The sequence below is a fragment of the Schistocerca cancellata genome, chromosome 3 (genome assembly GCF_023864275.1).
Source record: "Schistocerca cancellata isolate TAMUIC-IGC-003103 chromosome 3, iqSchCanc2.1, whole genome shotgun sequence".
Lineage (NCBI taxonomy): Eukaryota > Metazoa > Arthropoda > Insecta > Orthoptera > Acrididae > Schistocerca > Schistocerca cancellata.
The window spans coordinates 212657067-212683393 of record NC_064628.1 but is presented as its reverse complement, the minus strand read 5'-3'; the positions used below and the strand labels follow the sequence as shown (position 1 = coordinate 212683393).

The following is a 26327-nucleotide window of genomic DNA, read 5'->3' as shown; positions in this document are numbered from 1 at the left end:
GTTAGAATTTAAAATTGAAATAATCGTTGAACAAAACAAGTTTTCTCATTAAATAAACTTTATTAACAGGATTTTCTTTGTTTCAAAAACTTTATTAATCTTCAAAATAAACAAGGTGTTCCATCAGAGTACCTGGATTCTTGAAGTGTTCTATCAGAGGAAATGTTTGGGAAGCCCAGGTCCTAGTATATATAGAATACAGTAAGTCATAGGCTACACCCCCATCTCACTTCTCTGTTGATCTTAATTGGTCCTGTTTTCTCTTTCTCTGAATTTGTTTACAATTTCTGTTTGCTGATGTGAACTCTTTATTATCTGTGTTAAATACCTCGGTAATCCTTGTTTCTTCAATGATGTTCCAAGGCTGCTTCTGTTCACATTGTTGAAAGCTTTTTCATTATCTGTGATATGGTCTGAGTATTGAGGTTGCGTTCTTGTCATTTTTCAATTAAATGTCATGCAATAGTAAATTCTCACTACAAAATCAACCCTTTCTGAAGTAATTTTGTTCCTCTATTAGGAGGTCATCAGAAATATTTCTCACCCTATTTTTAGTACTTCTTGTGTAGAGTTTGTAAGAAATGTGTACTGTAATAGGCTTATACCTCTGTAGCTCTCACAGGCATTTCTTCCTCCCTTTTTGTAAAGTGACATCACCTCCACTGTCTTCCATGATTCAAATACCATTCTTGTCTTTGAGCATTCATTTAAGATGTGTAAGAGCCTCAATTGTAACTACAATCATCCTTTCCTTTCATGACTTCCAGTTCTGTCATGTTTATATTGATAAGATGAAATATGCTTGCTATTGGGAGTTTACATGGTACAGAGGGATGAAACAAATTTTTGCTGTATGTCAATTATAGTATTCATGGCCTTGTGTGATAAATTCTGCCTTCCTTGTCTGTTGTTCTCCATTACACATCCTACAGTTCTTGTCTTTGCATCTTTTTATCTTTTGTAAATGTCTTGTTTATACGAAGATTCATTAATTATCATTTTCTTTTAACCCTTCTGTTTAGCAGGTGCAACATGGCTGACCTCTTCAGTCCATGTTTTTAGAGATTTTTGTCTATGATACTTTATTTTTATCCCATAAGGTTCATAAACAGAGTCCTTTAGATACATGGATGACTAAATTGGGAATTTTACCTTCTAAGTGGTATTGAAACCCTAGTTCTTCCACCAAGTAAACATTTTTCTTGTTTACGTTCACAAATCAGTTTTCTTCACTATGTTTTTGTAATTTAGTTGCATGTAAATAGTGGTCCTAAGCAGATGCACAGCTTCTAAATGTCTGGTGTCTCTGATATGAGCCTAACATTTACTTTTCATAATGTAATGTGTACTGATGCTGAACCTCTTACTAATGATGCCATGCTCCCTGAAAAGATGTTGGTAATTTTATAGTAGTTGTAGGTAGCAAATTCTCAAAGTATTTCTCAATTACTAATAACCATATTTTTTCTAACAATTACTACTCAACTGTTTGGGAGTAGATTGTGTGTAAGAGTTAAATATTTTGTACAACTGCTTGCAGAAAATGTAGGAAAGACTCCATTAATTTAGAGGAAGCCACTATCAGCTTTATGCCAAGTATATATGATAAATTCATTCAAACAGTTGTGGTCTATTTATTGTGAATAATCAGTGTGTTTACAACCCATTTTCAGTTGTCTGTGTTCTTGAAGTTTAAGCGTGTCCAGGCTATGAGTGTGTTTTTGGCACTATGAGTAACTAGACCTTTAGTGTTTCTGGTAATTTTATGTCAGTGATTCCCCTTAGTTTAAAAGGTCTAGTTGATTTAAGCTATCAACATCTAAACTCTGAAAGGAGTGCATTGCCTAGGAACCACACATCTGCTGCCTTTGGGAAATTGATAATAGGATTTTTTGGAATAGCTGCTAAGAAAGCACAATAGCATTTATTAATGCTGACAAAAGTTGGGACATTAGAGATTATGCTAGCTAGCATTTGGTCTCCGACAACAACAACAGCAACAATGACAATAATAATAATAAAATATAAATTGGAGTAGGAGATAAATGATTGTAGGGAAACAGAGAGAGAGCAACAGTACAAACTGTAAATTAAAGCATAATAAAATTAACATCTGCAAGAAAATAAAGAAATCAAAGGGGAAGAAATTGCAACACATTAAGGACAAGTTCTTGGTGTATGGTGAACTGCTATGCTAGTTCTGATCCCCAAAATTATGAGTCATTGTTATTGGGTGTGGGGGGGGGGGGGGGGGGGGCAAATTTTGAAAGAAACCCCTTATTCATGAATTTTTAACAATATTACTATGAAAAGGATAGATTTCTACTTGCCTTATAGAGAGGAGAGCTCGAGTCACAGACAGACACAACGAAAATTCTGCTATACACTTATGCTTTCAGCCAAAAGGCCTTCTTCTAAAATAGAAAATGCACTCACATGCACATAAGCACAATTCACACTTGACCACTGTCTCTGCCCACTGTGGCCACACTGCAGACTGCAACTATGCATGATTGGAGCAGCAATCTGACATGGATGGTGGGGCTAAGGAGGAGGTTTGAGGTGGGGAGGGTGATGGATAGCAGGGAGGGGTAGGGTGTAGTGCTGATTGTGTGTGCATACAGGGACATGGTGGGAACAAGTAGGGCTGCTAGGTGCAGTCGTAAGGTTGGGGGGAGTGGGAGCGGGATAGGAGAGAACTAGAGAAGAGGGAGAAAACTAGTAGGTTCTTTGGCAGAACTGAAGCACATAATGTTTGGCAGCAAATTGAGCAGCTGGATAGTCCAACTGTATGTCGGCACAGTTTGTTGGCACAAATTGTTGGTGGCCATTCATGCAGACAGGCAGCTCGTTGGTTGTTGTGCATGTAGAAAGCAGCACAGTGGTGGCAGCTTAGTTTGTAGTTCACATTGCTGCTTTCACAGCAAAGTCAGGGCTACCTGTGAAAGCAGCCATGTGATTGACAAACTAAGCTGCAGCCACTGTGCTGCTTTCTACATGGGCATGACAACTAACAAGGTGTCTGTTATCATAAATGGCCACTGACAAGCTATGCCCAAGAGGCAGGTGGACCACCCAGTTGCTGAACATGCTGCCCAACATAGTGTGCTTTACTTCAGTGACTATTTCACAGCCAGCACCATCTAGAGTTCACAACCTTCTATTCCACCAACACTCCCACTAAGTTTTTTCCATTTTCTACTTATCTCTTTTTCCATTCATCCCCCAACCACCTGACTGCACATAGCAGCCTACCCTTTTCCCAGAATGCCCCAGTATCGTCCTACAAGCAGCACTACACATTCCCCCACCCCTACCCTTCTCCCTTCTTTCCCTCCCCTTCCCCGCAGCATGCCTCCACCATATCCCCACCACTCAAGCCAGATTGCTGATACCATCAGGTGCATTGACAGTTCCCAATCCAGCCACAGCAGTCAGAGACAATGGTTGTGTGTGTGAGTTGTGCTAATGTGACTCTGTGTGTGTGTGTGTGTGTGTGTGTGTGTGTGTGTGTGTGTGTGTGTGTGTTTTCTGTTTCACACTTAGCAACATGATATTGGGTGTTTCTGGTTTGTGCACATCTTCATTCAGATGTGATAGTAAATCACTTCTCCAAAATTTGTCTTGCACCTCTTTTGTCTTGTATTTATTTGATAAATAACTATCATTTAATAGTTAAAAATACTTATCTATAATGGTGTAATAAACCTTCAAATCACTGCAGATTCTATTACTTTGCATGGTTTTATATTTTTTATTTGACATAATTTGCTTATAACTGCATGATTTTCAAGCTGGGCCTCTCATCTGTCTTTACTCTTCTTGCAGTTGCTTAAAACTTTTCTTGAGAAGCCACTGAGATTGAATGTATCACAAATTCTACAGGAAATGCTAGTTGGTGGTGCTTATGCTTCCTCCTACAGAACAATAACTTCTGATGCACTGCCTTTGTTAGGATTATTGCCACTAACTACCATTTCACGAATCACTAATATTGAAGTAAAAGTAAGTACTGTCATTTATACAGAGATTATAGTCATAAAAGTAATATACATTATACAGAGCAGTAATTTGTTTTGGGAAAAATTTATCAGATGGAAAATGTAATATCTATTTGAAATACATCACTTTATATTTCAGATCAACCGTCTCACAATGTCCATATCACAAGAAACGCTATGGAATACTGCTATGATGCTGCTGTCACCCCAGCAGAGACTTGTTCCATATCGTGTTGATTTGTGGACCAAGTTGTGGGATCATTTAGCAAAGAGAAATGAAAAAGATAAAAGACGTTTTAGCTCCAGTCAGGTGGCAGAAAAGCTTATGGTGTCACTAGTTTGCTATCAGGTAACGAGATCTTGCTTTTCACCTGTAACAGATGCATTATTTTCTAATCTGGATGAATGTGACCCTAGAGTTCTAGACTACACTTGCAATAAATTGCAACACTCTGAGAGAGAACATCTCTCCAAATCTCTCATTTCAATGGTCATTCAAGTTATTTCAGCTCTGCCTATAGACACAAAAAACTACTTTTTTCTGAAGTGAAGAAGAGGATAGAAACAGAAAATGGCAACTGGGTAATAGTGACTCCTAGCTGCACAGGGTATTGCATTAGCAAAAGTTGAAAATGTCTGGTGAACCAGGAGTTGAACCTGGATGCTCTACTTCTCTTGGACAATTGTCTTAACCGTCTCGGCCACCTGTACATGCCTTCCGTCGGACTCAAATTCTCAACTTGTCGCATACTACATTGCAGCATTCCTCATCCTTTACACCTCCTACACACAAATTCTTGATTCCCTTAGGTGTCTGAACAATATTTGTGCCTCCACACTGAAACTTATGTCATACAACCACTGTGCTTGTTTATATTTGTGTAACTGAGTATTGTCTGTTCTTTTGAACTTTCAAAGGTGGTTAAGGCAACCATTCTAGAGATATGGAGCATTCAGGATTGAGTCCCAGTCTGACACAAATTTTCAACTTCCACTATTGTGACACCACATTTCCCTGTGCATCTGGAATTCATGATTTCACAACTACCCCTCTCGCTTTCTTCCCCCTTCCTCCATTTTAGAAAATGAAGTACAGGCTGCATAATCCTGAGTGTTGTCTGTTCTGTTGGACATGTACAACAGAACAGACATCACTCATTTACATTAATAGAAAAACTATACCTAGCTTTCAGAACTGTTAGTCCCTCAGTTAGGGAAAAAAGTAGTTAGAAAGGAAAAAATGTCTCTGTCCTCCACTACTAGATATCTCTGTAGCAAGTTCAATAATTTGCCCGTGCCATGTACCTACATTCATGAAACTGCACACTTCATTTATGAAAATTTGCATATTTACACAAAAATAAAGATGTTCACCATCATCAAACCAATAATTCAATGATGTATTCACTCAAGAAAACTGTAAAACTTGATCTGTAAGTATGTAAATGCCTATATGTAAGCATTTTGTTATTTTTGTTCTTAAACTGTAATACTGGTACATGTCCAGTATCCTTGTAAAAGGGATCCAGGGATGAACACTACTACTCCTGCTGCTGCTGCTCCTCCTCCTCCTCCTCCTCCTCCTCCTCCTCCTCCTATAACAACAACAACAACTACTACTACTACTACTACTACTACTACTACTACTACTACTATCATCATCTGATCCCTCAGCTGATTTTTGTCAAGGCTGCTGTGACTAAATGAATGACGCTTTATATCATACATCTTTGACTATCATAATCATATATGTATTCAGAATACAGGTTGTGGCAAAATCATTGTGGAACATATGGATTGATAGGCTAGTATGTTAACCCCTAGGCCATGGTGTTTTAGTTTTTTTAGTTTTATAGAGCAGAAAATGTTCTCAGATTTATATAACTTCTTGTGTCATCTAGAACTGTGTCAAAAATTAACTTACATAAAAATTTAATAGCTTTAACCAGGACAGAGGTTATATTTTTGTTTTCCTTTTTTGATTTCACCTAGCATTAACATTTCTAGATAAGTTATGAACTTGTATCATTCTTCACAATGTTCCAAAGTAGTGTAATGGAAACCGTTATAATATCTCAAAATTAATGTGCAGTTAAACTTGTCATTCCAAGTTATAATTAGTTTCATCCCTTTTCCTTGTCTTTCATTGGCTATTGCTCTTTTTGTCACAAGGTATAGAATGTCTACTTTCATTGATCTGCTAATGATAATCATCATTAGATCTGCTGGTGCTAATCATCAATAAATTTGTTAGTTGCTTCTCCTTTTATCACAAGACATATAATTTCTCATTGCATTGATCTGCTACTGCTAGTCATAATTGAGATACGAATCTTCATTGTAGATTCAAAACTCACATAATCACATGTCACTCCTTTGACACAGGCAAAAGAGTGTTCAGAAAAGTTCATTGTAAATGTCATACATAGACTGCCAAAACTGCATTATGACTAGTTCTTTGTTGGAAAAACAGTTTTGACTTTAACAGAAACTGTTTATGATCAGCACTGTTTCAAATTATGAAGATGAATGAAATAAAAAATGCAAAAGAATAGGAAAATGTTATTTGCATCTTCAGCAGAAACTACTCCACATTATTTGGCTTCTCTATTTTGTCACTTGCCCACTGGCAGGAAAACTTTCACATCCCTCATCCAAATCCTACATTAACAGTATACAAAACTATTCTCTTATATGTCTACCTCTACTGTACACCATCACCTGGCATATATAAACATAAAAACTCTGATTTGATGTGATTTATATTGATACCTGGTATTGTACAGTGTGTTTTTACACATAGACATGTGACAAGTCAGAAAAAATCTATATACACAGTGTGAACAAAAGTATCAGGACACCCCCACAAAACATAAGTTGTTCATATGAGGTGCACTGTGTTACCACCTACTGCCAGGTACTCCATATCATCAACCTCAATAGTCATTAGACATTGTGGGAGAGCGGACTGGGGCACTCCGCGGAACTCACAGACTTCGAACGTCGTCAGGTGATTGGGTGTTACTTGTATCATATGTCTGTAGGCGTGAATTTCCACACTCCTAAACATCCCTAGGTCCATGGTTTCTGATGTGATAGTGAAGTGGAAACGCGAAGGGACATGTACAGCACAAAAGCGTACAGGCTGACCTTGTCAGTTGACCGTCAGAGACCGTTGACAGTTGAAGAAGGTCGTAATGTGTAATAGGCAGACATCTATCTAGACCATCACACAGAAATTCCAAACTGCTTCAGGATCCACTGCAAGTACTATGACAGTTAGAGAAAACTTGGATTTCATGGTCAAGTGGCTGCTCGTAAGCCACACATCAGGCCAGTAAATGCCACCCGATGCCTCACTTGGTGTAAAGAGTGTAAACATTGGATGATTGAACAGTGTAAAAACATTGTGTGGAGTGATGAATCACGAATCCCCAGTGAACATCATCTGCCAACATGTGTAGTGCCAACAGTAAAATTCGGAGTGGTGGTGTTATGGTGTGGTCATGTTTTTCGTGGAGGGGGCCTGCACTACTTGTTGTTTTGCATGGCACTATCACAGCACAGGCTTGCATTGATGTTTTAAGCACCTTCTTACTTCCCACTGCTGAAGAGCAATTCGGGGATGGCGATAGCATCTTTCAATGTGATCGAGCACCTGTTCATAATGCAAGGCCTGTGGTGGAGTGGTTACTCTACAGTAACATCCCTGTAATGGACTGGCCTGCACAGAGTTCTGACTTGAATCCTATAGAACACCTTTGGGATGTTTTGAAATGCTGACTTCATGCCAGGCCTCACTGGCTGACATTGATACCTCTCCTCGGTGCAACACTCCGTGAAGAATAGGCTGCCATTCCCCAAGAAAACTTCCAGTACCTGGTTGAATGTATGCCAGCGAGAGTGGAAGCTGTCATCAAGGCTAAGGGTGGACCAACACCGTGTTGAATTCCAGCGTTACCGATGGAGCTCACCATGAACTTGTAAGTCATTTTCAGCCAGGTGTCCAGATACTTTTGATCACATAGTGTACATTATAGTTACAAACATATACTTTTGAATTATTGAGTAATATGAGCCACGCATTGTTAACAGTAAATCATAGCTCTTACAATATTTTTTAACACAAATCTGTCAGTTATGCCGGGTGAAGTATTACTGTGTGATACACAGTGCACCTACACACCAATTACACTAGGTTATCATGTTTGTAAATAAGGTATAACAAAAATCAGAAGCTACATGTATCACATAAACATATAATGATAATATTAAGAAAAGGATAGATTCAAAATTATTAAGGCTTTTTTGACCACTTGTTGACAAACTGCCTATTGGCTTCTGTATTGGGTTCTTCGGCCAACGTTCATCTAATGATTTTACTGATGTTTCACCAGCATGAGTGGCTGGCATTGCCGGTGGTGAACTGGAGCCGAGCTCGCGGCTGCAGACTATATGTACCTGGCGTGCCAACGTCCGAGGGCCTCTCCTCGGTCATTTCCGGTGTGGTTCTCCTCTTGCTACCTGCGACAGTTGTTCGCTGCAGTACGGAAAGCCAGGATCCGTTTACCTTAAGGCTTTCCTCTTTCTTGTTGAAACTGTTTGCGTGTTTTTGTATTTCTACAGCTTCTCTAAACAAGTGCATGTGATAGTGCTTCTCTGCAGCCAGAACTTCCGTTTCGGCGAATTTTGTTACGTGGTCGGTCTCAGTCAGTGCGTGCTCTGGCAAAACACTTGGCCTCTCTGCTCCAGCCACACATGGGGAAGGATGACACATACATAAAGGACTCAGGACATTTCATTGAGAAGCTGAAGAAACTGAAACTTGCACCAAACGATATCCTGGTCAGCTTTGATGTTGTTTCTCTGTTTACGAAAGTGCCACTTAGTGATGCTCTGGAGCATATCGGTCCCATTTTCCTGCAAGACATCATAAAGCTCTTCCATGCCTGTCTCACCATGAGCTATTTCACATGGAATGGCGATTTCTATGAACAGCTGGAAGGCGTTGCCGTGAGTAGTCCTCTTAGCCCAGTGGTGGGCAACTTCTTCATGGAACAATTCGAAGCACAGGCACTGGACTTGGTGACTTGCAAACATAAGGTGTGGTACAGGTACGTCGATGATTCTTTTGTTGTGTGGAGCCATGGTGAAGAACAGCTCGGTGACTTCCTAAGACATTTGAACAGCCTCCATGTAAACATAAAATTTACCATGGAAGTAGGAAAGAAAAAAAAAAAAACTGCTGTTTCTAGATGTGCTGGTCACAAGGAATGGTGAAAACCTGGGACACAGCGTGTATAGAAAACTGACACACATGGACCGATACCTGCACATACTATCAAACCACCACCTGAGCCAGAAAAGAGGCATGATTAATATGCTCGTAACATGAGCAAGACGAATATGTGAGCCACAGCACCTCAGACGCGAAATGCAACACCTGGACAGTGTTCTGAGGAGCAATGGGTACTCCACAAGTTATATTAGAAGTGTGACAGAGCCAAACACTCAGCGAAGTAAGGAATAAGAAAAAGAAATGTCGGGTACGGCCTTTCTGCCATACATTCCCAGAGTGACGGACAGAATCTGCCTTATATTGTGCAAACACGGTGTAAAGACAATTGTCAAACTGACAAGGAAGATCAAAGAGTGTCTTAGATCAGCAAAGGAAAAAAGGGACCCACTTGCAATGTCGGGAATATACTGTATACTATGCACATGCGGAAAAGTTTATGTCAGAATGACTTGACGATCAATCACAACCAGGATCAAAGAATATAAGCGACATAGCAGGTTGGGCAGGTGGAGAAATCGGCCATGGCAGAGCACGCACTGAGTGAGACCGACAACATAATAAAATTCGCCGACATGGAAGATCTGGCTGTAGAGAAGCACTATCACACGCACTTGTTCAGAGAAGCTGTAGAAATACAAAAACATGCGAACAGTTTCAACGAGAAAGAGGAAATCCTTAAGGTAAATGGATCCTGGATTCCCATACTGCAGCAAACGACCGTCGCAGGTAGCAAGAGGAGAACCTCACCGGAAATGACCAAGGAGAAGCCCTTGGACGTTGGCGCACCAGGTACATATAGTCTGCGGCCACGAGCTCGGCTCAATTTCACCACTGGCAATGGAGGGTGAAGCTTTGTCAATGCCAGTGGCGAAACATCAGTAAAATCATTAGATGAATGTTGGCCGAAGAATCTGATACAGAAGCCAAAAGGATAGATTGCTAATCATCATATAGTGGAGATGATGAGATGTAGACAGGCACTACAGAAATCCTGCTAAACAAATGGGCTTTTGGACAAAAACCCTTCTTCTAAAGTAGGCATCACACACACATTCACACAAACACAACTCACACACACACATGACCACTGTCTCTGTGGGAAATACTGCGGGGAGAGTTCCCACCTGTGCAGTTCAGAAAAGCTGGTGCTGGTAGGAAGGATACAGATGGCACAAGCTGTGAAACAGTCATTGAAGAGAAGAACATTATGTTGGGCAGTACTCAGCAACTGGGTGGTCCAGCTGTCTCTCGGCCACAGTTTGTCAGTGGCCACTCATGCAGACAGACAGCTTGTTGGTTGGCCCCTGAGACACTGTCTCTCTCTCTCTCTCTCTCTCTCTCTCTCTCTCTCTCTCTCTCTCTCTCTCTCCTCTCCCCTACCACTCCCTGCACTCACCTTTTAAGTACTTCCTAAAAGTCCATAAACCCAATCATCCAAGAAACCCCATTGTGGCTGGTTACTATGCCCTCTGTGAGAAATCTCTGCTCTCATAGACCAGCCCCTTCAGCCTCTTAATCACAACCTATGCTCCTGTATAAAAGACACCACCATTCCGTCCACTGACTACCTAGAGGTCCTGTTCCTTTACCACATGGTGCCTTGCTCATCACTATTGATGTCACCCCTCTTTACACTAACATTTCTAATCCCCATGGCTTTGCTGCTATTGAAGACTATCTTTCCCAACGTCTGATAGATTAGAAACCTACAACCTCCTTCCTTGTCACCATGACCAACTATGTCCTCACCAACAGTTAATTCAATTTTGAAGGCTTTAACTACAAACAGATCTTTGGTACAGCAGTAGGCACGTGCATAGCCGTATCCTATGCCAACCTGTCGTTGAGCCATCTGGAAGAATCCTTCCTAATCACCCAGGATCACAAACCACTTACTTGGTTCAGGTTCATTGATGACATCTTCGTGATCTGAATTGAAGTTGAGGGCACACTATCCACATTCCTCCAGAACCTCAACACCTTCTACCCCATTCACGTCACCTGGTCCTCCTCAACCCAACAAACCATCTTCCTCAGTGTTGACCTCCACCTAAAAGATAGTTACCTCAGTACCTCTGTCCATATCACACCTACCAACCACCAGCAGTACTTCCACTTTGACAGCTGCCACCCCTTCCATACCAAGAAATCAAGCGATGTGGTGCAGTGGTCAGCACATAGGACTCGCACTCAGGAGGATGACAGTTCAAACTTGCATCCAGCCATCCAGATTTAGCTTTTCCATTATTTCCGTAAATCACTCCAGGTAAATACCGCAATGATTGCTTTGAAAGGGCATGGCCGATTTCCTTCCACGACCTTGACATAATCTGAGCTTGTGACCTGACTCTAATGACCCTTATGTAGATAGAATGTGAAACCCAATCTTCCTTCCTTCCTTCCTTCCTTCCTTCTTCCATACCAGGAAGTCCCTTCCATATAGTGCAGCCGCCTCTGGCCATCACATCTGTAGTGATGAGCAGTCCCTCTCCAAATATACCAAGGGTTTCACTGAGGCCTTCACTAAACCAAAATTACCCTTCCAATCTTTCACATAAACAGATCTCCCGTGCTTTATTTCTCCAGTCACTCACCCAAAAGCAAAAGTCCCACCATCTGGCTGCAAAAGAGCATTCCCCTGAAATGAAGAATACCCTACCCATGATCGTCCCCCAACACCACACACACACACACACACACACACACACACACACAGTGGAATTATGCCGCCCAGTAAACCTACACAATATCCTTGTCCATTCCTATTGCACCCTTGCTCCCAAACCCTTACCTCATGGCTCATATCCCTGTAGTTGATCTGGATGGAAGACCTGTCCCATACATCATACCACCACCACCTAATTCATTCATCACAAGCTTCACCTATCCCATCAAAGGCAGGGCTACCTGTGAAAACAGTCATGTGATCTACAAGGTCAGTTGCAACCACTGTGCTGCATTCTGTGTGGGCATGACAACCAACAAGTCATCTGTCCGCATGAATGGGGACCAACAGACTGTGGCCAAGAGACATGTGGACAGTTTCTGATCATGCTGTTCACCACAACGTTCTTCATTTTGGAGACTGCTTCACAGCCTGCACTGACTGAATCCTTCCTACCTTCCTTTAACCCCCCTGACCTCAGCCTTTCTTAGTCACTGTCCATCACCCACCTACCCCCTTACCTGCTCCCACTCCAACACTAAACAGCCTTCTATCCCACTAATGCAGCCACTGTCTCTGTGCTCCTCTCCTTTTCTGCTTCCTTTCCCATACACCCCTACCCACCTGATGTCTAACATCTCAACTGCACCTAGCTGCACTACCCTGTCCCCACAAAGATCCTGTATGCTCTCACAAACAACACTATACTGCTCCTATCCCTACACCGCTACCCTCCCCCTTCCTGCACTAGCCTCCTCCTGACCCACACCAGTCAGACTGCTTCTCCCGCCTTGCGCAGTTGCTTGCAGTCTGGCGTTAGTGGCTAGAGACAGTAGTTGTGTTTGTGTGAGTTGTGCTTGCATTAACGTGTGTGTGTCATCTACTTTAGAAGAAGAAGGCCTTTTGGCCAAAAGCTCATTTGTTTAGCAGTCTCGTTATTGTGTCTGTCTGCAACTCAATATCTCTACTTTATGGTGGAAATCAGTCTGTCATTATTGCATCCTGAATTTTCCACTGATTGATGTTGCACAAATATTTTGTACATACCACAAACATTTTGCACATAAATATTAAAAAGATACATACACATTCATGAGGAGGACTAAACTTTGTTATTTATATTGGGATTCATAAATTCTTGAACAGAATAAAAAGAGTGTTGCTGTAGCACTAATTTTATTTTGTCCCTGGAAATTTTCTTCCACACAGCTTCTTGTATAGAAGTACTCTCATCTACTTAATCCTACTGTCACCTATAGTTGTTGAGCACCTATAAACATATCATTGAAATGGTGGGTATGATATTGATGATCATATTTATTTTTGGGTAAATATGCAAATTCTCATGCATAAAGTACACAGTTTCATAAATATAGGAAAATAGGGCACTGGCGAGATAGTGACCTCATTAAAGAGATACATAGTTCCATTATCTCAATTATTCGTTGCTGCTAAATATATATCTTTTTGTGAAATATGCCCCAAAATGGAATGCTGTATGGGGTTAGATGTCACAGACTTAACTGAGAACACAAAAACCGTAGCCCAAACTTCTCTGTCTGGTTCATGGGTCCTCTATATCTATATTCCATGGTACAGTATCATCTATCCACACTCTGAGGATGTGTAGGCTCTGTCATCCTCACATTATCTGTCACTGATGATAACCACTGCAATGAGGAGAAATTTATGTATGCAGTTTTGTCTGTATACAGTAGCAGCTTGCAGTATTTAAACAATTTCTGAATTTGCAGTTGGCATCATGTAATCTTACCCTACCACACATCACTATAAAATTTTTCTTAGTGTCTTCTTAGTTTCAAAAGCTTCGAGAGACATAAGATATACAAAAGAAAAACTTTTTACTTACCTTCATTATCTCTTGTTGTTGGCTCCAAGCCTTATGTCTAGCGGTACATTCTTTCAGCTGAAATTTTGGTTTAATGTTGTGGGCTCCTGCTAACTAAATAACTGATGAAGATCTGCCTGTATATTTCTTGAATTTTTTTTTATCACATTATTAAATATGACACAGTCTTTACATTTTCCACATACAAAAAACCAATAACTACATTGTTGTTACAGGAGGACTGGTTAAGAAAGAAAGTTGGTCACCAATGTTTATGAAGTGATTGTTCAATATTTTCTACAGTTGGTTAAGGTCAAACAGTGGAAACTCCTTGTAGAAATATCAACAATATAGGAAAAGACAGATTCTTACTTAGTGTAAAGAAGACATAGCCTTTGTCAGTAAATTGTGTGCGCAAGCACGCACGCACACGCACACACGCACACACGCACACACGCACACACACACACACACACACACACACACACACACACACACACACACACACGCGCGTGCGCAAGCAAACAAGCAAGCAGGCAAAACTCATGCACACATGACCACCAACTCCAGCATCACCTGAGATGCTGGAGTTCGTGGTCATGTGTGCATGAAGTGTGCTTGCTGGTGTGTGTGTGTGTGTGTGTGTGTGTGTGTGTGTGTGTGTGTGTGTGTGTGTGTGTTTGTTTTATTGATGAAGGCTGCAACTGAAAGTTCCTACATTGTTGCTTGTCTAAGGTCAGAAATAACACCATCTTCATTCTTAATTCATGGTTGAGTAAATGTTATCTTTCATTCCAGCTGTATCATTTGTAATTTTCTACAGGGATTTTGATTTATTATCTGAGTTGATTATAAACTGCTAATTACACGTTTTCTTGACTTCAGGGATGACCTTTTTAGTACCCATACAAGGCTAGGAGAACACTGTGATCTGTCACTGTTGGCAAAATGTAAACTAGATGAGCTGATGGTAGCTTGTCAACAACCCAGAAGAGTGAATGAATCTCAATGTATGAATCAGTCTACGGGGGAGCAGATAGTCCATATAATGCATAGAGTCAAAGCACTGAGATAAACACAAACTCAATTAAAGTGAATGACTGTCACTAGCACGTGGAAAACTGCATGTGGCATGTGGCGAGGGACTGGTCCACAATAGTTGTAATCAGCGTACAAACTGCTAGGACAGGTCTCTTGCCACCAATGGGTAAATAACTGAATTAGTGGTAGTGGCCCTCTCTATGCCTTGCTTCACATGCACCCTCCATGGCAGCATTCTGTACCATTCCACTTCAATACCACGCCAGCTCATATGAATTCATCTACATGTCTGCTAGAGGGAATATTAAATCCCCCCCCCCCCAAAAAAAAAGGCCACAATGGGCCAAAAATGGCCTGGCTTCTGCCACAACTTGTGGTACCAGTGATGGCAAGAGATCCCCCATTAGTGGACCAGCGACCAAAGAAGGCAATGCTGATGCTGCTAACACCACTGGAGGGATGGAAGATAGCAGAGGCTAGGGTGATGGTTGGTTCAGTTGTCAGTGACAGGGGCAGAGACTCAATCTCTGATGAATGAGGTGGGTAGAGGGACATCGGGGCAAATTCCATGGGCTCCACATCAGTGGTTGTGGCACCAATTGCCGCTAGTGCTCTAATCCAAAGTCAAAGACAGAAGGCATGGAGTGGGCAGCTGCAGGCAGACATGCTCCCACAATTGGGAGTCATCCACCATACCAGTGCTATTACCAACCTCATTCCATTTCTGACTTAAAGACATCAACTGGGCAGGCCTATGCATGTGGTCTGCCAAACTGCTCCCATTTGTCGATCAAACTCAGGATACACATGAGGCAGCAACCATGATAGTTCATCTGCATTAACGTGCTGGGCAGTGGACTATTAACAAATGTCATACTGAAATTACTGAGGGGCCTCGTCAGTAACGGGTGGGCAGTCTGATCCAATAGCTTAGAGCGAGTGCCAAATAAGGAAACCAGGTGCTTATAGTTGTTGATGAGTCCAAACTTTGATCCATACAAGAAAATGTGAAACTTTTTATGTGGTAAATGATAGCCAGCACCTCCTTTTCCACATTTAAGTAGTTATGTTGTACCACAGAAAGCATCTTCTTTGATGCCATCTGGGCACAGTGGGACAAAACTGCATTACCATTATACTGGGAGACATCAGCATCCATGGTTAACAGTTTACCTGCATAAAGAAAGCCAGGCAGATAATGGAGCACAAACACTGCTTGAGAGACTGAAAAGCCCATTGTCAGTGCACAAACCACACAAACATTGTTGCCCTTTTGGTGAAGCCTTACCCAAAAAGTACTGGAGCTGCTTCATGTTCTTGGACACTAACAGATTGAGAAGGCTTTGATGTGCTTATCAACAGGGATAAGACTATCTAAGCAGAACATGTGTCCCAAAAAATGCAACTTTGTGGTGAAAAAGCTGCATTTTTCTGGCTTGCAATGAAGGTCATTTTCTAGAATGCACTGAAAACCACCTGCAGATTTCATAAATGCTCCTCTCATGTAGAGTCCATTACCCAGATGGCACAGGTGTTGTTTGTGGAACAGAGGAACAGAGAAGCCCTGACTGAGTTAACTGTTCCAAATATTGGTGATAATGTCCTGGAGCAGGCAAGATTCCTAAATGCAAGCAATTAAACTGGTGTGGCCCAAAGGGGTGTTGACCACCAAGAAATTCTGAGAAGTTGCGTCCAATAACAGATATGTGCTGTGCAATTTGATGCATGAAAAATGCTGCCACCTAGGCAACATGGCTGACAACTCCTCTGGCCATGAAAGTGGTTACAAATCCACCACACATTGCACATTGACTGTCTGTTTAAAATTGCCACAAAGGCTTATGGCACTGTCTGATGTGTGAATCCCCACCAATGAGGTGGCCCACTGACTTGATGAAATAGGAGAAACAATGCTGAGGTCCTGCCGATGTTGTAACTTGATGTTGACCTTGTAACACATGGCTAAGGGATTGTGGCAGGAGTGATAAAATTTAGGTATTGCTGATGGCTTAAGGGAGATATGTGCCTGGAAATTTTCTGCCTGACCCAAGGTATTCTCAAACAGCTGGTTGTATGGCCGTAGTAAGCAGTCCAGAATCTTAAAAGGGACTGATTGAGCCACTAAGTGTACTTTGTTAACCATCTGGAAGCAAAAAATTGAAAAGACATCTAACCCCAAAACAGTTTGCATCAATGATGAATATACCACTACAACATAAGCTGGCATTCCACAACGTTCAGAGATGGATGATTACCCCTCAATGGAGCAGACTGTTTACTATAAGACACAATTTGATGTAGTGGCCATTGCAACACAGGGAAGCCTGACTCTCAATTGGGCAACCTTCCATTACCATTTGCAACAGAATACATCAGAGTGATGCTTGCGGGGCATTGGAGGCAGCATCAGAGTATAGCGAAAATGCTGTGGCCTCTTATGACCATTCTGCAACACACCTACTGTGACATCACAAACTTTTGCCAAATGGGCTTTTTTGAGGCAGACCACACACGTGGCCTCAATGTGCAGGCAATCCTATTGAAATTGCATCAAATGACATTTGGGACAAGACACTGGATTGCCCGTTGACCGGAAACAGGTGTAGAACAAGAGCAAAGTCAAAAAACAATGTTGAATGATGACGATACATTGAGTGACATGTACCCACAGAGCCCAATGCAGCCAAAGATGGGCAGTGCAGTCACTGCACCTTCATCATCAATGACACCCAGCCACAGTGGCCCAGCAACAGGCAAGACCACCTGGCTCACCCTACAGGATACTGTTTGGTTTAACATACACTCTTAGCAGGTCGACGATCCATGGGGGCTGTTTGGTTTACCATACACTCTTAGCAGGTCGATGATCCACACCACATACAATTATCTGGATGCTTGTGGGTTGGTTGAACTGTAATCATGCTGCCACCACATGGGTTTGATGACAACAATACTGCATGAGCAACTGACAAAGTTAATGAAAGTTAAGTTTCTCAAGGTCGGTAGAGGGCTTCAAATTCTGTATGATTTTTTATAGTCCCACACTCCTGGGCAGTAACAAGACAGGATTATCAACTGGATTGACAATCCATCTTACTTGGCAGTGCACCAGGAACTAGCACATTTACTTCTCCCACTTTTCCATAGCCTCATCGAAACCAGCAAATGGCATTGGGGGTGGCAGGGGAGAAAGCACTGTTCCTTCCAGTATTGCAAAACAGCTGGGTCCATGGTGACTGCACTTTAAAACCATGGAAAAAATAAGAGTACCAAACATGTAAAAACATCCAACATCACCACTTTAATATCTGCACAAGGCATGACAATTCCGCAAATTGTCACTGTCAGTACAAATCTAAACTATATGAGCCAATTGGAGCTTAACAACAAGCTGCAAGCTGAACCGCAGAAGAGGGAATGAAACTCAAAGGTTGAGTCAATCAGTATGAAGCAGAGGGTATGAACACTGCTTAGAGATGAAGTTCAGAGATAAACACAAAGTTGAACAATGCAAATGACTGTCACTAGCTTGCAGAAAACAGAGTACAGCCTGAGGTGAAAGACTGGTCCACAACAGTTGCAGTCAGGGCAAGAACTGCCAGGCCAGGCCTGTCGCTGTTGACAGATAATCAACTGAGTCCAGCTTTCTGTACAATTCCACTTTGATAACCACACCAGCTCATATGCATCCATCTTGATGTCCACTGACGAGGAAACTAAAATCTTATTAGGATTTTTTTTTTTCTGTTTGAAATAGTTATAGAATAACTTGATGACAATAGTTTCACTGTAAGCATATTGCAGTCTTTTAATTCATTGCCATAATAATAATCATCATCATTGTCTTGCCCTAGTACAGGTCTTCACTTGTAGCTCTCCATGCAGTCCTGTTGTTTGCTACATCTTTATTTTCTCATAATTGTTTTCTATCCATATACTGTCCACCATCTGGTATCTTCTGCATCTTCTTCTTCTTCTTCTTTGTCTTCTTCTTCTTCTTCCTATTTTTCTTTTCCTTCTGTTCATTGTTCCTTCCATAGCATCCATCAGTAAACAATCTCTTCTCATCCATTGTCCTAGCTAATTGTGTTGCCTCCTCCTGATTAGCTGTAAAATTTCTCTCTCTTCTCCCATTCTTCTGAACACATCCTCATTTCTCACTTTGTCTACCCATTTTATCCCTTCTATCTTCATCTAATCCACATCTCAAATGCTTTGATTCTTTTTCCTTTCTCTTTCCTCAGTGTCATTATCATGCAATGCTCCATATACTCCACCCATATAGAAGCTTCCTCTTCTTATTAAATGCCTTCTCGGGAATTTCTATACACTTTTTCACCTCCTTACTGCAGCTCATGTCTTCAGTAATTATGCTTCTGAGTTATTTGAAAGCACTAACTTATTCTGTATCCTCCTCCCCTAACTTTACAGTTGTTCTTACTTTTCTAGCACTTATCACCATACATTTTGTCTTTTTCTTATACAGGGCTATTACAAATGATTGAAGCGATTTCATAAATTCACTGTAGCTCCATTCATTGACATATGGTCACGACACACTACAGATACATAGAAAAACTCATAACGTTTTGTTCGGCTGAAGCCGCACTTCAGGTTTCTGCCGTCAGAGCACTCGAGAGCGCAGTGAGACAAAATGGCGCCAGGAGCCGAGAAAGCATATGTCGTGCTTGAAATGCACTCACATCAGTCAGTCATAACAGTGCAACGACACTTCAGGACTAAGTTCAACAAAGATCCACCAACTGCTAACTCCATTCGGCGATGTTATGCACAGTTTAAAGCTTCTGGATGCCTCTGTAAGGGAAAATCAACGGTTCGGCCTGCAGTGAGCGAAGAAACGGTTGAACGAGTGCGGGCAAGTTTCACGCGTAGCCCGCGGAAAATTGGCTCATGCCACAACTGGAGACCAACAGCGCCGACTTCATCTTTCAACAGGATGGTGCTCCACCGCACTTCCATCATGATTTTCGGCATTTCTTAAACAGGAGATTGGAAAACCGATGGATCGGTCGTGGTGGAGATCATGATCAGCAATTCATGTCATGGCCTCCACGCTCTCCCGACTTAACCCCATGTGATTTCTTTCTGTGGGGTTATGTGAAAGATTCAGTGTTTAAACCTCCTCTACCAAGAAACGTGCCAGAACTGCGAGCTCGCATCAACGATGCTTTCGAACTCATTGATGGGGACATGCTGCGCCGAGTGTGGGAGGAACTTGATTATGGGCTTGATGTCTGCCGAATCACTAAAGGGGCACATATCGAACATTTGTGAATGCCTGAAAAAACTTTTTGAGTTTTTGTATGTGTGTGCAAGGCATTGTGAAAATATCTCAAATAATAAAGTTATTGTAGAGCTGTGAAATCGCTTCAATCATTTGTAATAACCCTGTAGATTCTCATAATGATTTGCTCACAGGTCTTTTTTAATTATTTTAACATTCCAATCATAGTTCTTTCTCTCTCTGCCAATAACTCTGTATTATCCTCAAATCGAATACATTCTATCCTTCTACCACCAACACGCATTTCTCTTTTTTGTTTCAAACATTTCTGAATAAGCACTAAATATATGTTGGGGAGAGACAGCAGCCTTGCCTCACTCATCTTCCAGTTGTACTTTCCTCTGTCATCTCATTCCCAGTCTGTACTCATATTTTGTGTTGTAGGTACAGATTCGTAATCAGCCTTCTATCCCTTTTGTCAGCTTTACTCTTCCTTAGAATGTCAATTAATTTATTTCACTGTACTCTGTCAAAGGCTTTCTACAAGTCAGTGAAAACAATATCAACTTCTTTTCTTCTTTCAGTGTATCTCTCACCTATAATTCTCAACAGTCAAATTGCATCCCTTGTACCTCCTTTCTTTTAAATCCATACTGTTCCTGTGCAGTACTTTTTCCAGTCTACCATGAAATCTTCTATTTATCATCCTTAGTAGAACTTTTCCTGCATGAAAAATCAAACAAGATTCTCAAATCCTCACATTTCTCAGCATTGCTTTTCTTCTCAATCAGTATCATTATTGCTAGCTAAAGTACTTCAGCCTTCCGTGTTTTTCATATATCTTGTTACATAGATAAGTTACCTCTTTCACACATCTACTCCAAGGCTCTTAAGCAACTTTGCTGGTAATACATCAATTCCACATGCTTTATGATTCTTCAGCTCTTGTAAAGCTGTTTCTACTTCTCCATCCAAGATGTAACACCCTTTGTCCTCTTCTATAACTCTCATCCACTCTCTTGTATTTCAAAAAGAGGTTTTATATTCCTGATGTTAGCATTTTGTACTAGACTTAGATTTAAGTTTGATTAGAAAAGCTACATTATAACAGTGCAGTGTTCCTTGTAGTATTAACTTAGCAGTTCATTCACATTGTACTTTATAGGAATACAATAAAACTCTACAAATGTGAATATATTTCATTTTTGTTGCAATAGTGTAAAATAAATCACAGTAATATTGCTCTTTTTTGTGGAAGGTGATCTACACTCTCAAACAATGTTCTTATTCATAGCAAGTGAGATTATATGAGGCACTCTTAAAAGCAGTGCAATCTGTCTTAAGTTTGTGTTCCCAAGCGAAGTCCAATCCAAGTGATATCATAGTTCTGTCTATTACAAATAGAGTCCACCAGAACAGCACCATAAGCAATATGATAACACTCATGACATACAGTCTACTGCTTGCATCCTCACTGGCTGAGGCTGACCCTGTGTCATATTATATGCTGGAGACTGACGGGATCCCAACACAGGGCATGCCTGACGATCATCGCCATCAGAGTAGTGATGCCACAGCAGTTGATAGTAAACTTACACCAGCTGCTCATGGCAACATCAAGTGCTACCACTAGAGTGTATAGGCAGGTTCATGATATGATTCAATATAGAAAAAGTTTCCTAGCAAATGACTACTGTCAGTGATGACGAGTGTCAAGTAAGTATGTATCTTTGAATAATATGTGTGTTCACTTTGATGGTTTTAAAATATTTTCAAGTTCAAGGATGTCAGTTATTTCATACTCTTGACAGAAAAACATGGAACTCTCTAACATTTATTTCCTAAAAACCTTTTCTCATTGCCATTTATTAAATGTTTATATACAGATTATTTCTCTGACCCTCTGCTACTACTAACATGATATGGCATTAATGAACTATGACCATTGGCTGTCAGGCTCGAATCAGAACTGCTCATTTACACCGCAGAATACAGGTATAAAGCTGTAGACTTCCTTTTTTTAAAGTATTGTATGATCTATGATGTAGTTAAATTGGGAGGTAACTTGGCTGCAAAGTTCTGTATGGAATCTGACTGAGATTCCATTGGGCCCTCAAGCTTTGTGTAATTCTAATGATTTCAGCTGTTCTCAAGCACTCATCTTCACAGTGGTTTGAGAGTTGAACTGGCCAGTACTTCTTTATTTTCCTTTGTAAAGAAACATTTGGAAATGGAATTCAGCATTTGTGCTTTTGACTTGCTACCCTCAATTTCAGTTTCTCTGTCCTGAGTGATTTGACACTAACTTTGGTGCCACTGAAAACCTTTACGTGTAACCAAAGTTTCTTTGGGTTTAGTGAGAGATCATGTAGTAAAATTTTGCTACAGTACTCAATGAAGGCTTCAGGCATTATTGTTTTGACAGCCAAATGTGTATCATTCAGCATCTATCTACAGGGTGTGTCCCCTAAGAGTTGTTAGATGCATTTTCTCTGATGTACAGTAGATATTTTCAATTTCATTTTTACATTCTGTAGCTGGAGTCAGTCTAAACAAATGGCACTTTTGATTGTCTGCTCAAATACAAATTTCGTCCCTGTATATATAATTTATAAGCTGGGTTCTATTTGTAGTGCTAGATACATTAGTGAATAAGAAGCAAAGAGTAATCAAAGAAAGAGAAATGTCAAATAATACATAACAGAAAAGAAGACACACAGAATATGTATGTACATCGTATCATTGTGTTTGCATATTTACACAAGTAGGATGAGTCACTACATGATCGCCCCCCAGTGTCAACAATATTTCATGCTGAATCTGACATGATGCTCATAATGTATTGTCACAGCACTCTTGAATCCAGGGACATCTGGTTAACTGTTGGTAAGCTTGGCATCATCTTGATGCACGGTAACATCTGGTGTCTTTTGTGGCATGTCAGCAAGACAGCACATAAAGGGTTTTCAGTTATGGCATTTTCTTTTTTTGTAACTGATGTTACTGGCTTTGTAGTGGTGTATTGCACATCAAGAAATGCATGCTTGATCTGGTCAAGGGCAACTGTAGTTGGCACATCATGAATGTCAACTCTGAACATGTTTCTGCTTTTACTTAACACTGAGTATGGTCCATCATGCAGTGGCTGAAGTGGTTTGTGAACAGAATCATTGTGTAAAAGTACATGTATGCAGCTGTCTAAATCTTTGAAAATGAATGGATATCATCCAGTTTACTCTCTGGAGACAACAGGCTGAAGCTGATGTGTTTGCGCTGAGAAAAATTTAATGTGCTACGTTGTCATGTGTCCCATCATGCATTAATTCTGCCAGCAGGCATAATGTTTAAGTGTAGACAAGTTTGGCTGCTGTGGCCATAAGATCACTCTTGAAAGAGCCCAAAGAGCACAATAGGCAGTGCCTAAGTCCACTTCTGTGTGGTGTGACACCATAGAGCTGACTTGAGCTACTGATGTAGGGAGTCGACCATGTCGTTCGTCGTAGGGTGGTAGGTCATGGTGCATATGTGTTTAATACCTAGTACATTGCCAGTACCTTGAAAAGATATGCTTTCAGTTGATGTCCTTGGTCAGTATTGATGTGTAAAGGCACACCAAACTGAGTGATCCAGCCTCAAAAGAATGTCTGCACTACTGTCTCTACCACAATATCTCTTATTGGAAACATTCCCGGCCACCTACTCCTGGCCACCTGGTAAATCTGTCCACTATTGTGTGGCAGTAGTTGTAGCCTTCAGAAATTGTGAGAGGTCCTGCAGTGTCAACATGGGCAAGTTCAGATTGTTGGTTAGGGGATACAAATGTGCCCAGTGGTGCTATGACGTGTCATGAGATTTTATTCCTTTGACATTCCATACAGCTCTTGGAAAATGCTTTGCAAGTCCATATTCACTGCAATGTATAAAACTTCCCTTGACTAAGTAAATGGTGCCTTGAACTCCAGGATGTGATAGACGGTATGTAGCTGTGATCACCTGAGTTTGAAATTTTTAAGGTACAAATGGTCGTGGTGTTGTTTCATAAATGCCACAGTAAAGTCTGACATTCGTTTCAGGTGTGATTAGCTGACATAGTTTCGGCCCGGACTGATTGTTGCATGAGCAATCTACATAATTCCTCACCATGCTGTTGTGCATCCATGTTGTTGTTGTTGTGGTCTTCAGTCCTGAGACTGGTTTGATGCAGCTCTCCATGCTCATATATCCCGTGCAAGCTCCTTCATCTCCCAGTACCTACTACAACCTACATCCTTCTGAATTTGCTTAGTGTATTCATCTCTTGGTCTCCCTCTATGATTTTTACCCTCCACGCTGCCCTCCAATGCTAAATTTGTGATCCCTTGATGCCTCAGGACATGTCCTACCAACCGATCCCTTCTTCTAGTCAAGTTGGGCCACAAACTTCTCTTCTCCCCAATCCTATTCAATACCTCCTCATTAGTTATGTGATCTACCCACCTAATCTTCAACATTCTTCTGTAGCACCACCTTTTGAAAGCTTCTATTCTCTTCTTGTCCAAAGTATTTATTGTCCATGTTTCACTTCCATACATGGCTACACTCCATACAAATACTTTCAGAAATGACTTCCTGACACTTAAATCTATACTCGATGTTAACAAATTTCTCTTCTTCAGAAACGCTTTCCTTGCCATTGCCAGTCTACATTTTAAATCCTCTCTACTTCGACCATCATCAGTTAATTTGCTCCTCAAATAGCAAAACTCCTTTCAACACACTGTCCATTCCGTTCAACTGCTCTTCCAAGTCCTTTGCCGTCTCTGACAGAATTACAATGTCATCAGCGAACCTCAAAGTTTTTATTTCTTCTCCCTGGATTTTAATACCTACACCAAATTTTTCTTTTGTTTCCTTTACTGCTTGCTCAATATACAGATTGAATAACATCGAGGAGAGGCTACAACCCTGTCTTACTCCCTTCCCAACCACCGCTTCCCTTTCATGTCCCTCGACTCATAACTGCCATCTGGTTTCTGTACAAATTGTAAATAGCCTTTCGCTCCCTGTATTTTACCCCTGCCATCTTTAGAATTTGAATGAGAGTACTCCAGTCAACATTGTCAAAAGCTTTCTCTAAGTCTACAAACGCTAGAAACGTAGGTTTGCCTTTCCTTAATCTTTCTTCTAAGATAAGCCGTAAGGTCAGTATTGCCTCATGTGTTCCAGTATTTCTACAGAATCCAAACTGATCTTCCCCGAGGTCGGCTTCTACTAGTTTTTCCATTCGTCTGTAAAGAATTTGTGTTAGTATTTTGCAGCTGTGGCTTATTAAACTGATTGTTCGGTAATTTTCACATCTGTCAACACCTGCTTTCTTTGGGATTGGAATTATTATATTCTTCTTGAAGCCTGAGGGTATTTCGCCTGTTTCATACATCTTGCTCACCAGATGGTAGAGTTTTGTCAGGACTGGCTCTCCCAAGGCCGTCAGTAGTTTCAATGGAATGTTGTCGGGACTTGTTTCGACTCAGGTCTTTCAGTGCTCTGTCAAACTCTTCATGCAGTATCGTATCTCCCATTTCATCTTCATCTACATCTTCTTCCATTTCCATAATATTGTCCTCAAGTACATCGCTCTTGTATAGACCCTCTATATACTCCTTCCACCTTTCTGCTTTCCCTTCTTTGCTTAGAACTGGGTTTCCATCTGAGCTCTTGATGTTCATACAAGTGGTTCTCTTATCTCCAAAGGTCTCTTTAATTTTCCTGTAGGCTGTATCTATCTTACCCCTAGTGAGATAAGCCTCTACATCCTTACATTTGTCCTCTAGCCATCCCTGCTTAGCCATTTTGCACTTCCTGTTGATCTCATTTTTGAGACGTTTGTATTCCTTTTTGCCTGCTTCATTTACTGCATTTTTATATTTTCTCCTTTCATCAATTAAATTCAATATTTCTTCTGTTACCCAAGGATTTCTACTATCCCTCGTCTTTTTACCTACTTGATCCTCTGCTGCCTTCACTACTTCATCTCTCAGTGCTACCCATTCTTCTTCTACTGTATTTCTTTCCCTCATTCCTGTCAATTGTTCCCTTATGCTCTCCCTGAAACTCTGTACCACCTCTGGTGCTTTCAGTTTATCCAGGTCCCATCTCCTTTAATTCCCACCCTTTTGCAGTTTCTTCAGTTTTAATCTACAGTTCATAACCAATAGATTATGGTCAGAGTCCACATCTGCCCCTGGAAA

At 41.0% G+C, this 26327-nt stretch overlaps 1 protein-coding gene across 2 annotated transcripts in view; it reads left to right on the top strand.

The window, feature by feature from the left end:
• The window catches only part of LOC126174841 (protein pigeon), a 483403-nt gene that overhangs the window by 324195 nt on the left and 132881 nt on the right, over positions 1 to 26327 (top strand). Inside the window, exons 10-11 of one of the 2 annotated variants that reach the window (XM_049921224.1) lie at positions 3829 to 4005; positions 4141 to 4350. In XM_049921224.1, the coding sequence (XP_049777181.1) occupies positions 3829 to 4005; positions 4141 to 4350 (387 nt within the window). The remainder of the gene's footprint in view (positions 1 to 3828; positions 4006 to 4140; positions 4351 to 26327) is intronic. The other variant, XM_049921225.1, reaches the window with a different exon arrangement.